Source organism: Bufo gargarizans, chromosome 6 (genome assembly GCF_014858855.1).
Source record: "Bufo gargarizans isolate SCDJY-AF-19 chromosome 6, ASM1485885v1, whole genome shotgun sequence".
Classification (NCBI taxonomy): Eukaryota; Metazoa; Chordata; class Amphibia; order Anura; family Bufonidae; genus Bufo; species Bufo gargarizans.
The window spans coordinates 323,200,977-323,213,373 of record NC_058085.1 but is presented as its reverse complement, the minus strand read 5'-3'; the positions used below and the strand labels follow the sequence as shown (position 1 = coordinate 323,213,373).

Genomic DNA, 12,397 nt, shown 5'->3' with positions numbered 1-12,397 from the left:
CAGCGATGGTCAGTTCACAGTGTTCGCCAACGAACAAATGCAGGCTGCCATCTTTAGTAAGGTAGACTCACCCGTCCGGCGATGCACAGGTAAGCCCCTTACCTGTGCCTGTGGCGGGAACCGGTCTGAAATCAAAGGCAATCTTGTGTAGAGAAGGGTCGGCACTGCTGGATGGACGCGGTGCACGAGTCAGTGGGTAGACGTCCCAATACTTGCAATGAAAGGAAAAAAGACCGGCACTCGCGATAATGATGAATGTTGCGTTTATTCAGTCACGTATTATAAGCATATAGTGACGCGTTTCAGCACAACACGTGCTTTCATCAGACTATACTGTATAGTATATACTGTATAGTATATATATGTATAGTATAGTCTGATGAAAGCACGTGTTGTGCTGAAACGCGTCACTATATGCTTATAATACGTGACTGAATAAACGCAACATTCATCATTATCGCGAGTGCCGGTCTTTTTTCCTTTCATTGAAATCAAAGGCAGTCACTGAGAGCAGGCATTTCCAAGAACAGCCGCCGGGGGCCTTCATCGGGCTGTTCTCGGAACTGCCTGCTCTCGGTGACTGCATTTGATTTCAGACCGGCTCCCGACACAGGCACAGGTAAGGGCTTACCTGTGCATCGCCGAACGGGTGAGTCTACCTTAGACTGTATGTGCTGTCTGCATCTTTTCTTCCATTCCACGACCCCACAAAATAAATAAAACATGTCATATACTTGTCAGTGAAAATCGGGACGTGGCTACATTGAAGTTTATGGGTCCGCAAAAATGCAATCCTTTTTTTTGCGGACATGCTGAACTGACTGCAAAAACACGGATCTACATTTTTGCAGACCGCAATAAACGTATGGCCATGTGAATGAGCCCTAAGGCCTTTTGCACACGACCCTATGTATTTTGTGATCTGCAAAAAACGGATCCGTAAAAAATACGGTTGACATCCGGTGCATTCCGTATTTTGCGGAACAGAACAGCTGGCCCCTGAAAGAACAGTACTATCCTTGTCCATAATGTTGACAATAATGGAACATGTTCTATTTTTTTGCAGAACGGAAATATGGAAACAGAATGTACACGGAGTACCTCCAGTTTTTTTTGCGGACCCATTGAAATGAATGGTTCTGTATACGGTTTGCAAAAAAAAAAACGGAACGGAAACGGAATGTAAATACGTTAGTGTGCAAGAGACCTTAGGGTCTATTCACACGTCCGCAAAATGGATCCGCATCCGTTCCGCAATTTTGCAGAACGGGTGCAGACCCATTCATTTTCAATGGGGCCGAAATGTGCTGTCCGCATCCACATTTGCGGATCCGCACTTCCGCATCCGTTTTTCCGTTTCCACAAAAAAATAGAACATGTCCTATTCTTGTCCGCAATTGCGGACAAGAACAGGCATATTCTATTAGTGCCGGCAATGTGCGGTCCGCAAAATGCGGAATGCACATTGCTGCTTTCCGTGTTTTGCGGATCCGTGGCTCCGTGTATCCGCAAAACACGTTGCGGACGTGTGAATGGAGCCTTAGGCTGTATTACACAAGCCGATATATCAGCCGATAATCGCTAACGAGTGTTTGCATGAACACTTGTTAGAGATCATCTTGCAGTGTAAAGCCTCATGCAGACATCCGTGGAACACGCTCCATGAGATGCCGGACTGGCATTGCAGGAGCGCATGACGGAATAGGTTGCTATGATGCTGTGTGCTTTGTGCTGCCGCCGCAGTACGGTAATACACTCGTATGATCTATACGAGTGTATTACTGTACAGCAGCGGCGGCACGAAGTGCACGGCGTCATAGCAACCTATTCCGTCATGCGCTCCTGCAATGCCAGTCCGGCATCTCACGGACCGTGTTCCACGGATGTCTGCATGAGGCTTTACACTACATGTTGCCGTCTAGCCCTAGCCTAATACAGGCTTTAGGCCTCTTGCACACGACCGTATTTTCATTCCGTTTCTGTTCCATTTCTTTATTTGTGTTTTTCCGTTCCGCTATAAGATAGAACTTATCCTATTATTGTCCTCATAACGGACAAGGATAGTACTGTTCTATTAGGCGCCAGCTGTTCCGTACCGCAAAATACAGAATTCACACGGATGTCATCTGTATTTTTTGCAGATCCATTTTTTGCGGACTGCAAAATACATACAGTCATGTGCAAGAGACATTACTCTGTTACTTAAGCAACTACAAGTCCCAGCAGGCCATGCTGCTATGCCTGCTAGTTTATTTGGCTGTCTATGCTCCGATTCCAGTGCTGAAATTACATATTTTTATATTTATATTTTATAATTACAAATTTGTTTTACTTCAGTTTACAGTCTCCAAGTGAAAGGCAGTTGTCAGCACATGGGAGTCAGCCAGGCCACCGATGGTTAAATGCTGGAGGAGACAGAGCTGATTAGTCAAACAGGAAGAGGTGTGCAGAGCTCAGAGGTAGGGGTGGAGGCAGACTGAGAACCAGGTGAGGAGGCCACGGGCTGGGAAAGAGGTCTCCTCCAGGACACTGCCGTGCAGGTAGGTAGCTGGATTAAGGGGTGAAGTGAGGGTGGGTAGCTGGAATAAAGGATCACACTGCTGTGTAGAGAGGTAGCTGGAGAGGGACGATTCTATGTGTAGGTAGGTAGCTGGAGTAAGGGACACTATGTGTAGGTAGGTAGGTAGCTGGAGTAAGGGATACTATGTGTAGGTAGGTAGCTGGAGTAACCGGTAGTGCTGCTGTGTTAGTGGGGCGCAGCAGTAAAGCTGACCATACAGAGAGACTGTGTGGCGAACAGCTGTCTCTTCCAATACCCCCCATATACATACATACCCTAGCATGCATATGTTGTTTATGGCCATCTTAAGGTATGACACTGCTGTGTAGATGGGTCCAAGCAGTAAGGGATGGCTCTGCTGTGTAGGTAGGTAGCTGCAGTAAGGGATGATTCTGCCGTGTAGGTAGGTAGGTAGGTAGCTGCAGTAAGGGATGATTCTGCCGTGTAGGTAGGTAGCTGCAGTAAGGCGTTGCTCTGCTGTGCAGTGCAGTCGGAGGCACAGGGCACCATATGTGTGGATATCCTGGGATTTGAACCCATTGAACTCACTTTCTTCTGCAGCCGGGGAGGGGATAATTAATCTTTAAATCTAATTGTCTCCTTTCTCTATTTTTGGGGATGCCGTCCCTTCCCCCATCTGCCTGCCCTCCCTTCTCTGTGTCGACCTGATGGACAGGTCATTGTGATTGTCCCCGGGTGATTGGGCTAACCCTCCCTTCAGCAGCACTTATCTCCCCAGAGGAGGTGGCAGAAATGTCTGTGGCACCAGCCCCCAATCCCATACAATGTGGGTCACCGGTTGCCCTGGTGATGCTGCCCCCCCCCCCCCTTTATTAGCAGCAGTTTGCCGTGCCCTGTCAAGTGACGATGGGCTGTGTCACCTGCTGTGATGACTACGGCTAGGGGACGGTACGTGTGTCTATCTGGAGGGGGCTCTGCTTCTGTGCAGTGCCAGGGGCTGCCTTAGACTTTGGGAAAGTTGCACTAGTCATGTAAATGTACAATCGCCCCACTGTGTCAGCGGCAATCAGTTCTGTGGTGTGAATCATGGGTAATTCCTGACTGCAGTGCTCTCTGATCAATACATATTCTGTGACGTGGAATTTTCCAGCTATTGAACTGCAGCTCGGGGACAGATGTCTAAAAGGGGGGCTCAATCAGAGGAGGGAGGTGCGGGGTTGGTAGCATTGCTGCCAGCAACTGCCATAGGGAGTGGGTGGGAGCTGCACAGTTTGAAGAGGTGACTGTGGCAGGGATTGGGCAAGAGGAGCAGGAGAGGGTGGAGGGCTGTACGTGAATGTAAAGCGCAGGCCCGCCCTCGGCTGCAGCCTGTGGCTTTGTGTGTGTGATGCTGTCAGACCGGCAAACACTTGTAAACTGCACAAGAGACGGATGAGTTAATATTGTCTCTCCTGCGTTGCACATTTTTCCAGGAGGAGCTATTGATCCGGGACGCTGACTGGACTGTGGGATGTTAAGATTTGCAGAAAGGCACCAAGACTGAACTCTGCTGAGGAATAATCGCCATGTCCGTGGGCACGTTACAGTCCGCAGGGATGGGTGCCCCACTAACTTCCGTGATGCCCTTCCGTATCCTCAACAAAGGTCCCGAATACTTTCGACGGCAGGTGGAGAATGGAGCTCGGAAACCCAGTGCGGTGGAGAGACTGGAAGCCGATAAAGCCAAGTACGTCAAAAGCAAACAAGTAGTCAGCACCAGACAAGAACCGGTCCGGCCCGTGCTGTCCCGGCAGCCGCTCTTTTCCCCGGGTGTTCGGAGAGTGCTGCTGACCCCCAACCGCAGGTGCTCCCCGACTGCAACTAGGGGGGACAATCGAAGTGCCAAAAACTCTTTAAATCTGGAAATTCTTAATAACTTGATAAACATTTGTGACAGTCCCCTGACTTCTCCTCGGGCAGATAAGGTTCCTTGGCAAGATGCTGAGAAGCCACAAAATTCATCCACCCCAAGCACACCGGTCAGCCACCGGACCCCCGGCACCACGGCTGTACGCAGAGTGGACGTTCGTCCTGGCGATGCACCTCATCCTTCCGCTTGTCCAGATATCCTCATCACCCTAGCGGTCGAGTCTCCTGCCAAATCATGCCTCCCAACGGACAGCCCCCTCTACTCGCCCGCTGGTACCCCAAACGAAAAAGGAAAAAAGCAAACCCTTCTGCATCGTTCCAAGTCCGACCTGAGCGACCGGTACTCCAGGGCCAGTGCCGACCTAGAACGTTTTTTCAATTACTGCGGCTTGGATCCCGGGGAGGTTTCCAACATTGGAGCGGAGCATTTGGTCCGGGCCAGTTCAGATATTGTGTCCGTCAAGTTCCACAGCGTCAGCGCAGAAAGCTCTGAGTATGCGCAATCCCAAGTCAGCGCAGGCACCCCCGAAGAGACAACGGCAACCACGCGTATTCCTTATGGGATTTCGATCATTGAACGTAACGCCAGGGTTATAAAATGGCTGTATGGATTACGGCAAGTCAGAGAGGTCCAAAAGCTGTCCGTGTAGCAGGAGGACAGGACCCTGTTGGAGACTGGACTGTGTTACATGTAGTACTACCCATCTGGGAGTACTGAAGACCTTGTTTCGTAGTGTTAAATATAAACTGTTGTTCTCCCCCCTATCCGGCTACTGCAAAACTACAGCCCCCATCGTTCACTGACAGCTGAGGGCTGTCAGGGCATGTTGGGAGTTGTACTTTTGCCATAGGTTGGGAGATCCCTGATAAAAATATTCTGCTGGTATTGGTAAATTGACATCAAGCCCAGTATTTTCCATGCACAACCTGTAGACCTGCATGCATGTTGAGACTTGTAGTACCCTACCCGCTGTACGACCACAGATTCTGTCCGGGCTCCAGCATGCAGTTATTGTTGTATAGAAGCACACGTAATTTTCAGTCATTTTTGATAAATGATGCTGGATCATGCCTTAACCCTGTCACCCCCTGATTTCCTTGAATCTGATCATCTCAGCTCTGAGCAGGTAGCAGTCTCTATCATACACTGTGTGAGCCTAAAGTCTACAGCGCACCCCGCAGGACAAAGCACAGCACCCCCTACCTGGTCTGTGCTGTGTAGGGTGTAGCCTGGTGGTTTACAATGGCTTATTACATAGCATGGTCTTCTCAGCTCCTCCTGCACTGCATTTCGTGGAGACAGGTCTTCTTTAAGCCTAGTAGCACAATGCACACCAGCATTTCAGTAGTTGTTTAGGTCTTGGAATTGATTGATTGCACCTTTCTTTGTGCTAGATGTAGTAAAGCTGAGTTTGTCATTTAACCCCCTATAATGCAGTAGAATTACTTTGAGCCCTTATGTAACATTGGAAATGTGGCATGTGCCAAATGACAAACTCTGCTCTGTTACATCTGGCAAAGTTAGTTCTTCTGCATGTAGAAACTGTGTAAGGCTACTTTCACACTTGCGGCAGAGGAATCCGGCAGGCAGTCGGATCCGGAAATCCGGACGCAAACGGATGGCATTTTGTCAGACGGATCCGTCTGACAAATGCATTGAAATACCGGATCCGTCTCTCCGGTGTCGTCTGGAAAAAACGGATCCGGTATTTATTAATTTTTTTGCATTTTTAAAGGTCTGCCCATACGCAGACCGGAAATCCGGATCCGTTTTGCCGGTACATTTGGGGCCGGATTCAGCATTAATGCATTTCATTGGAAATTAACGTTCAAGATTTTTGGCCGGAGAGAAAACTGCAGCATGCTGCGCTATTTTCTCCGGCCGAAAAACGTAAGAGGGACTGAACTGATGCATCGTGAACGGATTGCTCTCCATTTAGAATGCATTGGAATAAAACTGATCAGTTCTTTTTCCCGGTATTGAGCCCCTAGGACGGAACTCAATGCCGGAAAAGAAAAACGCTAGTGTGAAAGTACCCTAAGCAACATGTTGCATAGGAGCGCTCTGTTTTAGTGTCTGTCTTTTATCTGTTCTCGTTTTTTATTCCCAGTACAAATGTTCAGCCGCTCATCTCATCCAGTCAGGTTCTTAAAAGATGGCATTTGCATATCGCTAAGCGTCCGTTGCATTTATGTAAATAACGTTCCAATAGAAAGGGGTTTTTCATTTTTATGTAAGAAAAGCTCAATCCTTGTACAATGAAATGTTCTGCAACTTTCTAACAGACAAATGATCCGCTTGCTGACTGTGAATGGAAACCTCCCAGAGACTGATTCTGTCCAGCTATCACAGGTGCTAGGCTCTTGACAGTATGCCATATCTTTCTTGTAACAATCTCTCAGCTGTGACATGGTCACGATGGTTTTTCAGCTGCTGAAATTACCCCAGTCAATAACAGCAAGCAGTGAACTTGTAAATGGTAAATTAAACATACATTTAAAGGTTACAGAACTATTCATTATGCAATAGATAAAAGTAATACTTATCAAAATGGAAACCTCCTTTTAAAGGGGTTGTGCACTTTTGGGGGGGATTGACACGATCTTGGCTCGCTTGGAACGTCCTCAGATGTGGTAACAAGTGCTACCTGCAGCTTTAGCCTAAGGGCTAATGCACACGAATTTGCTGTTTTTTAGCAGTCTGCAAATTGCGGATCCGCAAAAAACAGATGCCGTGTGCCTTCCGCAACTTGCGGAAAGGAGCAGGAGGCCCATTATAGAAATGCCTATTCTTGTCCGCAAAACGAACAAGAATAGGACATGCCTCATAATTTTTGCGGGGCCATGTAACAGGAGTAACGGATGCAGACAGCACACAGAGTGCTGTCCGCATTTTTTGCGGACCCATTTCAATGAGTGGTTTCGTATACAGAATCAAAATACGGCCCATATACGGAACGCAAAAAACGTTCGTGTGCATGAGCCCTAGTAGTAAACAAGTTCAATGCAGTGAAAAGGACTTGGTGGTCAAAGCTGTTTTTCTGATGGACATTGCATAATAGAATTGTCTACCTGCCGTCACCACTAGGGGGAGCTAGCTGAATACTGTTTATAAATTTGTCAATAATAACACAGTATGTGCTAAGCTCCCCTAGTGGTAACTGCAGGTAGAAAAGAATACCATGTAAGGTTGTCTACGCATCAGAGGAGCTCTGCCCCCCTATAAAGATCTATATGAAGGAAGAAAACTGCACAGAACGTTGGGTACTAAGTCTCCATGATCTGCTTATACACTTATCTGAGGAAAATATCCAAAGACCAGATATTTTCCGTAATATGGATGATTCTCTTTGGAAACTGAAATCTTTCATATTGCGTTAATTATCTGCATGTACCTCTTTTCCTTCGCAAGGATAAGAAGGCAAAAAGACAACCTCTTGAAAAGGCCACCCCCTTATCTAGACCGGATTTCAGTTCCACCATATATCGTGCAGGCTGCACTAGGCATCTTCATTGAGAAGGCCAACCCCCTCCAGAAGACCTCTTTTCAGTGTAATTTTGGGTGGGGTTTCCCTGCACATTTATGTTGTCTGATGCCAAACAGCCGGTTTGTCCTGAGCTCTGCTTTATTTGCCGATCCAGAAATCTATAAAATGGACTAAAAAAAGTAGTGCAGAAGTGAACGGGATCCGTCCCTTTAATTTTGACTAGAGCAATGGTGAGCACGACCTCGTGTAAGAGTGGACGTAACTGAGCCATGTGCTGATCCTGTCCATTATGCAGCAATTATTGGTCAAAAACTAGGAATCCGCACGACTCTGGCTGCCATTACCCTCATCATTTCTCCTGACCCCATGGGATGGCCTTGAGCTAGGTCAGTGGACTCCAGAGCCTTGTGATGGCAGGGTTAATATTGGCCGGTGCTGCTGGACAGGCTGCACTGAGGACAATGTGCCTCTCATTAGCAGGCTGCGGGGGCTGCGCCGCTCCCAATCAGCCTTTTGTCTTATTTGCTGCTTCCAAACAATTTAGTGTTTGCAAAGGGATTTTTGTCTTGTTAGTAAAAAAAAAAAAAAACCCTCTGGTGTCTGATGTCACTCTTTATTTTGGGTTGTGGAGGGTTTGTGCTTGCAGCTTGTTGTGTGTACACACCCGGACAAGTAGCCTCTTAAAGGGACACTAAGGGCTCATGCACATGACGTATGTATTTTGCGGTATGCAAAACATGGATCCCCAAAAAGTACGGATGGCGTCCGTTTGCATTCCCTATTTTACAGAACAGCCGACCCCTAATAGAACAGTCCTATCCTTGTCCGTAATTTCGGACAATAATAGGACATGTTCTAGTCTTTTTGCAGAACGGACATATGGAAACGGAAAGCACACGGAGTTAGTTTTTTATTTTTTATTTGCGTACCCATTAAAGTGAAAGGTTCCGCATACGGTCCGCAAAAAAAAACAGAACGGATGCGGAAAGAAAATACGTTTGTGTGCATGAGCCCTTAGGCCCTTACTTCTGTGTTGGTGGCTCCATATGGGACCTCTTTAGCAGTTTCTGCCAAAGAGGGAGCAAAAAAAAAAGTCCTGCTTGTAGGGCCTTCTTTTTTAGTGGGGAAAAAAAATAGACCCCTGAATGGAAACCAAATGGATCCCCATCTGTTTGGTTCCGTTGGTTTCAGTCATGAGCTGAGTCCAGTCCACTGCAGTTATTTTCGTTCTGCTCCTATAACAGAGCTGGTCAATGGACATAACTAGTGCAGACGTGAACGTGGCCTAGCCAGTTTATATGATTTACTGGTCGGGAGGTATCAAAGCTGATGTAAAGGAAAACTGGCGTAGTTGCCCATAGCAACCAATCAGATTCCACTTTACATTTTCCAGAGGAGCTGTGAAAACAGACTGAATCTGATTGGTTGCTATGGTCAACTAAGCTGGTTTTCCTTTACACCAGTTTTCATAAAATACAGTGGGGGAGATTTGTCACTAAGGGTGGGTTCACAATCCGTTTTACGCCTCCGTTCGATTAAAAAAAAAAAAAGATACAAAAAAAGCAGCACACCACGTTCTTGTATCTTGCAGAGTCTGTTTAAAAAAAAGTGTGTTTTTTTTTTTAAACAATGGATCTCACTGTATGGCATCAGTCTGAGGCATCTGTTTTACGTATACGTTTTTTGTATACATTAAAAGGATGGGAAAAACGTGATGTGAACCCAGTTTTAGCTAAGGTGCTGGGAACCGCTAGAGATTTTTTACATCCATATGTGCGACTGATATCAGCCGCGCTTATTATGCCATTCTGAGGACGGCACTACAGTTGTATCCACAGCGGCAACTAGTTTTGTGGGCCGTGGATGTTTTGGCCTTATGACGCCCCAGTGGGTGACCCACTCTGGCACTGCTATTAATCCATATGCAAATGAGCAATGAATTGCACTGAGGGCAGATTCAAGCCCTTCTGTGCACCCTTGCTTCCTCTGCCAGCCCTCTCCTCTCCTTGTCTGATATGACCAGGTGACTATAGACTACTGTGCTGCAACTTGACCATGTCAATCAAGGATCAGGAAGAGCAAGGGTGCACAGAGTGGCTTGGGCCCGCCTTCAGTGCACTTAACTGTCCATTTGCATATGGCGTAAAAGTACTTTCTCTCCAGAATGAAGCAACAGATCACAAAGGCTGAGATAGCCCGACAAGGCGACAGATCACCATCTAAATTTCCCCCTGAAGTTGATTATTATGCGTGTTATAATTGGTGGGGGATTTCTTATCATCGTAGGACAAGGAAAGTAAAAGAAATTGAACTTCTGTCGCGTCCTAGAGAATGCAGTGTGGATTCTAATCGCCAAATATATCAATGTCCACATTTATGTAGATGCATCCAACCAGGAACAATGGGGATATTGCTGTGGATGGTTGCTGCAATGGACACAGATTCTCTGACAATACAGCACCTGAGAGAAATCGGTATACATGTTGTCATCAAACTGATGGTTTATAGTCAATAACTTATGTATAATGCCTTCACTTAAAGGGTTTGTCTCACCTCAGACATTGGGGGCATATTGCTAGGATATGCCCCCCCCCCCCCCCAATGTCTGATTGGTGTGGGTCTCGCCTCTGGGACCCGCACTGATACTTAAACGAAGCCAAAGTGAAGGAGGCCACACTGCATTTGCGGCTGCCCTCCATTCATTCCTATGGGAGTGCCAAAAATAGCCAAGCTGCATGCTCGGATATTTTCAGCAGTCCCATTGAAATGAATGGGAAGCGCACTGTTCACTTCTAAGGGACTCATGGATATAGCTAAGCCAGTGCTCCCAAAGGAATGAATGGAGTGGTCCCAGGTGCAAGTCCCACCTCTATCTGACATTGGGGGGCATATCCTAGCGATATGCCCCCAATGTCTGAGGAGAGACAACCCTTTAAGTGATAGCACCATCCATGAGTAGCCAACTAGATGGTCCTTTCAGTGGACCCAGGCACAAAATGGGCCATGAAGCACAGTGTAAGACAACTGGCGAATGGGGCAGATCATAAAGTCTTTTGGGGCAATTTATCAAACTGGTGTAAAGTAGAGTTGTTTAGTTGCCCATAGCAACCAATCGGATTCCCCCTTTGATTTTTGACAGCTTCTTTGGAAAAGGTGGAATCTGGTTGCTTTGGGCAACTAAGCCAGTTGTACTTTACACCAATTTGGTAAATGACCCCATTTCAGTTTAGTGAGCTGTAAAGTAGGTGGAATGAAAATAGTTTATAAGGGGCCCTCAGAATTGTCTTCCTTGTCGGGCCCTAGGCTTGAGTCCCACACTGGGTAAAACCTACTAAATCCTAACACAAGTTCCCTCTTCTTTGATCTCTTTCTCTCTGGAGGACAATAACATAACACAGACAATGGAGGTTTTGTAAAGCTGCGGCTGAATCAGCAGAGATTTGGTGATGTTCTGGTTTTGTAGGTTATGGATGACAGAAGTCACCGTCCTCCTGAGACCTGCTGATCCCTCGCTCCTCTTGTTACTCATCCATTTTGTGGTTTTAGTTTCAGCCTGAAGACTTTACCTCTTGGGAAAAACACTTTTTGTTTCTTCAAGGGCATTGGATACGGAGGGAACTCTCAGGAGGAGATGGACACCTGGGAGGCATCACCTGAGGGCTATGTGCCCCGCCCTGGCAGCTGGTATCACCCTCATAGGAATGTTTAGGTGCTATCTGTTCTATTCTATAGAGGGGGTCCTTACTAATAAAATGGTGTCGTACAGGGTAACTGTCTAATATGCACCTTTCCCTTCCTGGCACTGATCATAGGAGTCACATGTACCGTCAACATCTCCTCCCCCTACCTCTGATTGTAGAAGAGGGGCAGAATGGGCTAACGATGTCTGCTTCCCATTCTGATTGCTGCCTGTGGGACAGCAGTTTATCAAGAAAATGTAGACTAGCCATATGCATGATTCACAATGGCAGCGGATTTGGCAGAGGGCAGCCTGTCAAATTTCACTGGATCCGGCATTGCCTGATTCTACAGTCCACCGCTACATCCCCATTGACTATAATGGGGCCCAGCCGTGATCCGGCCACTTTCCGGTATAAACGCCAGGTTTTGCCCAGACAAAAAACGTTGCATGCAATGGTTTTTGTCCAGGTGACTGTGCTGGATCAGGCGTGCTGCACATGTGAACGTACCCTCTAAGGGTGCAATCACACGCTGCAGAATTTTCCGCAACTGACGTTCCATTCACCGGAATGGAGCTTGCAGAAATCCATGTGCTTGCCGCCCCATTCAAATAAATGGAACTGATTTTCAGTCACAGAAATTTCTGCAACAAAATCTGCAGCGTGTGAATGTGGTCTTGTTCTGGCTGTTGTGTAAACGGCGCCACCAGTTTTTTTTTTTTCTTCTGCTTTTCTGTGCAACTAGAAGTCAATGGTTTCCAAGTGGTCTCTTTTGTGTAACCAACCTTGTTTCTCAATAG

The 12,397-nt window shown here is 46.9% G+C and overlaps 1 protein-coding gene across 1 annotated transcript; it reads left to right on the top strand.

Moving 5' to 3' along the window:
* The first annotated feature begins 2,454 nt into the window (after window positions 1-2,454).
* FAM110A (family with sequence similarity 110 member A) lies at window positions 2,455-6,094 on the top strand. The gene is made up of 2 exons (XM_044297975.1): window positions 2,455-2,540; window positions 3,994-6,094. Exon 2 carries the CDS (start codon window positions 4,087-4,089, stop codon window positions 5,077-5,079), a length of 993 nt encoding a protein of 330 aa, XP_044153910.1. The 5' UTR covers window positions 2,455-2,540; window positions 3,994-4,086; the 3' UTR covers window positions 5,080-6,094.
* Window positions 6,095-12,397: the final 6,303 nt, after the last annotated feature.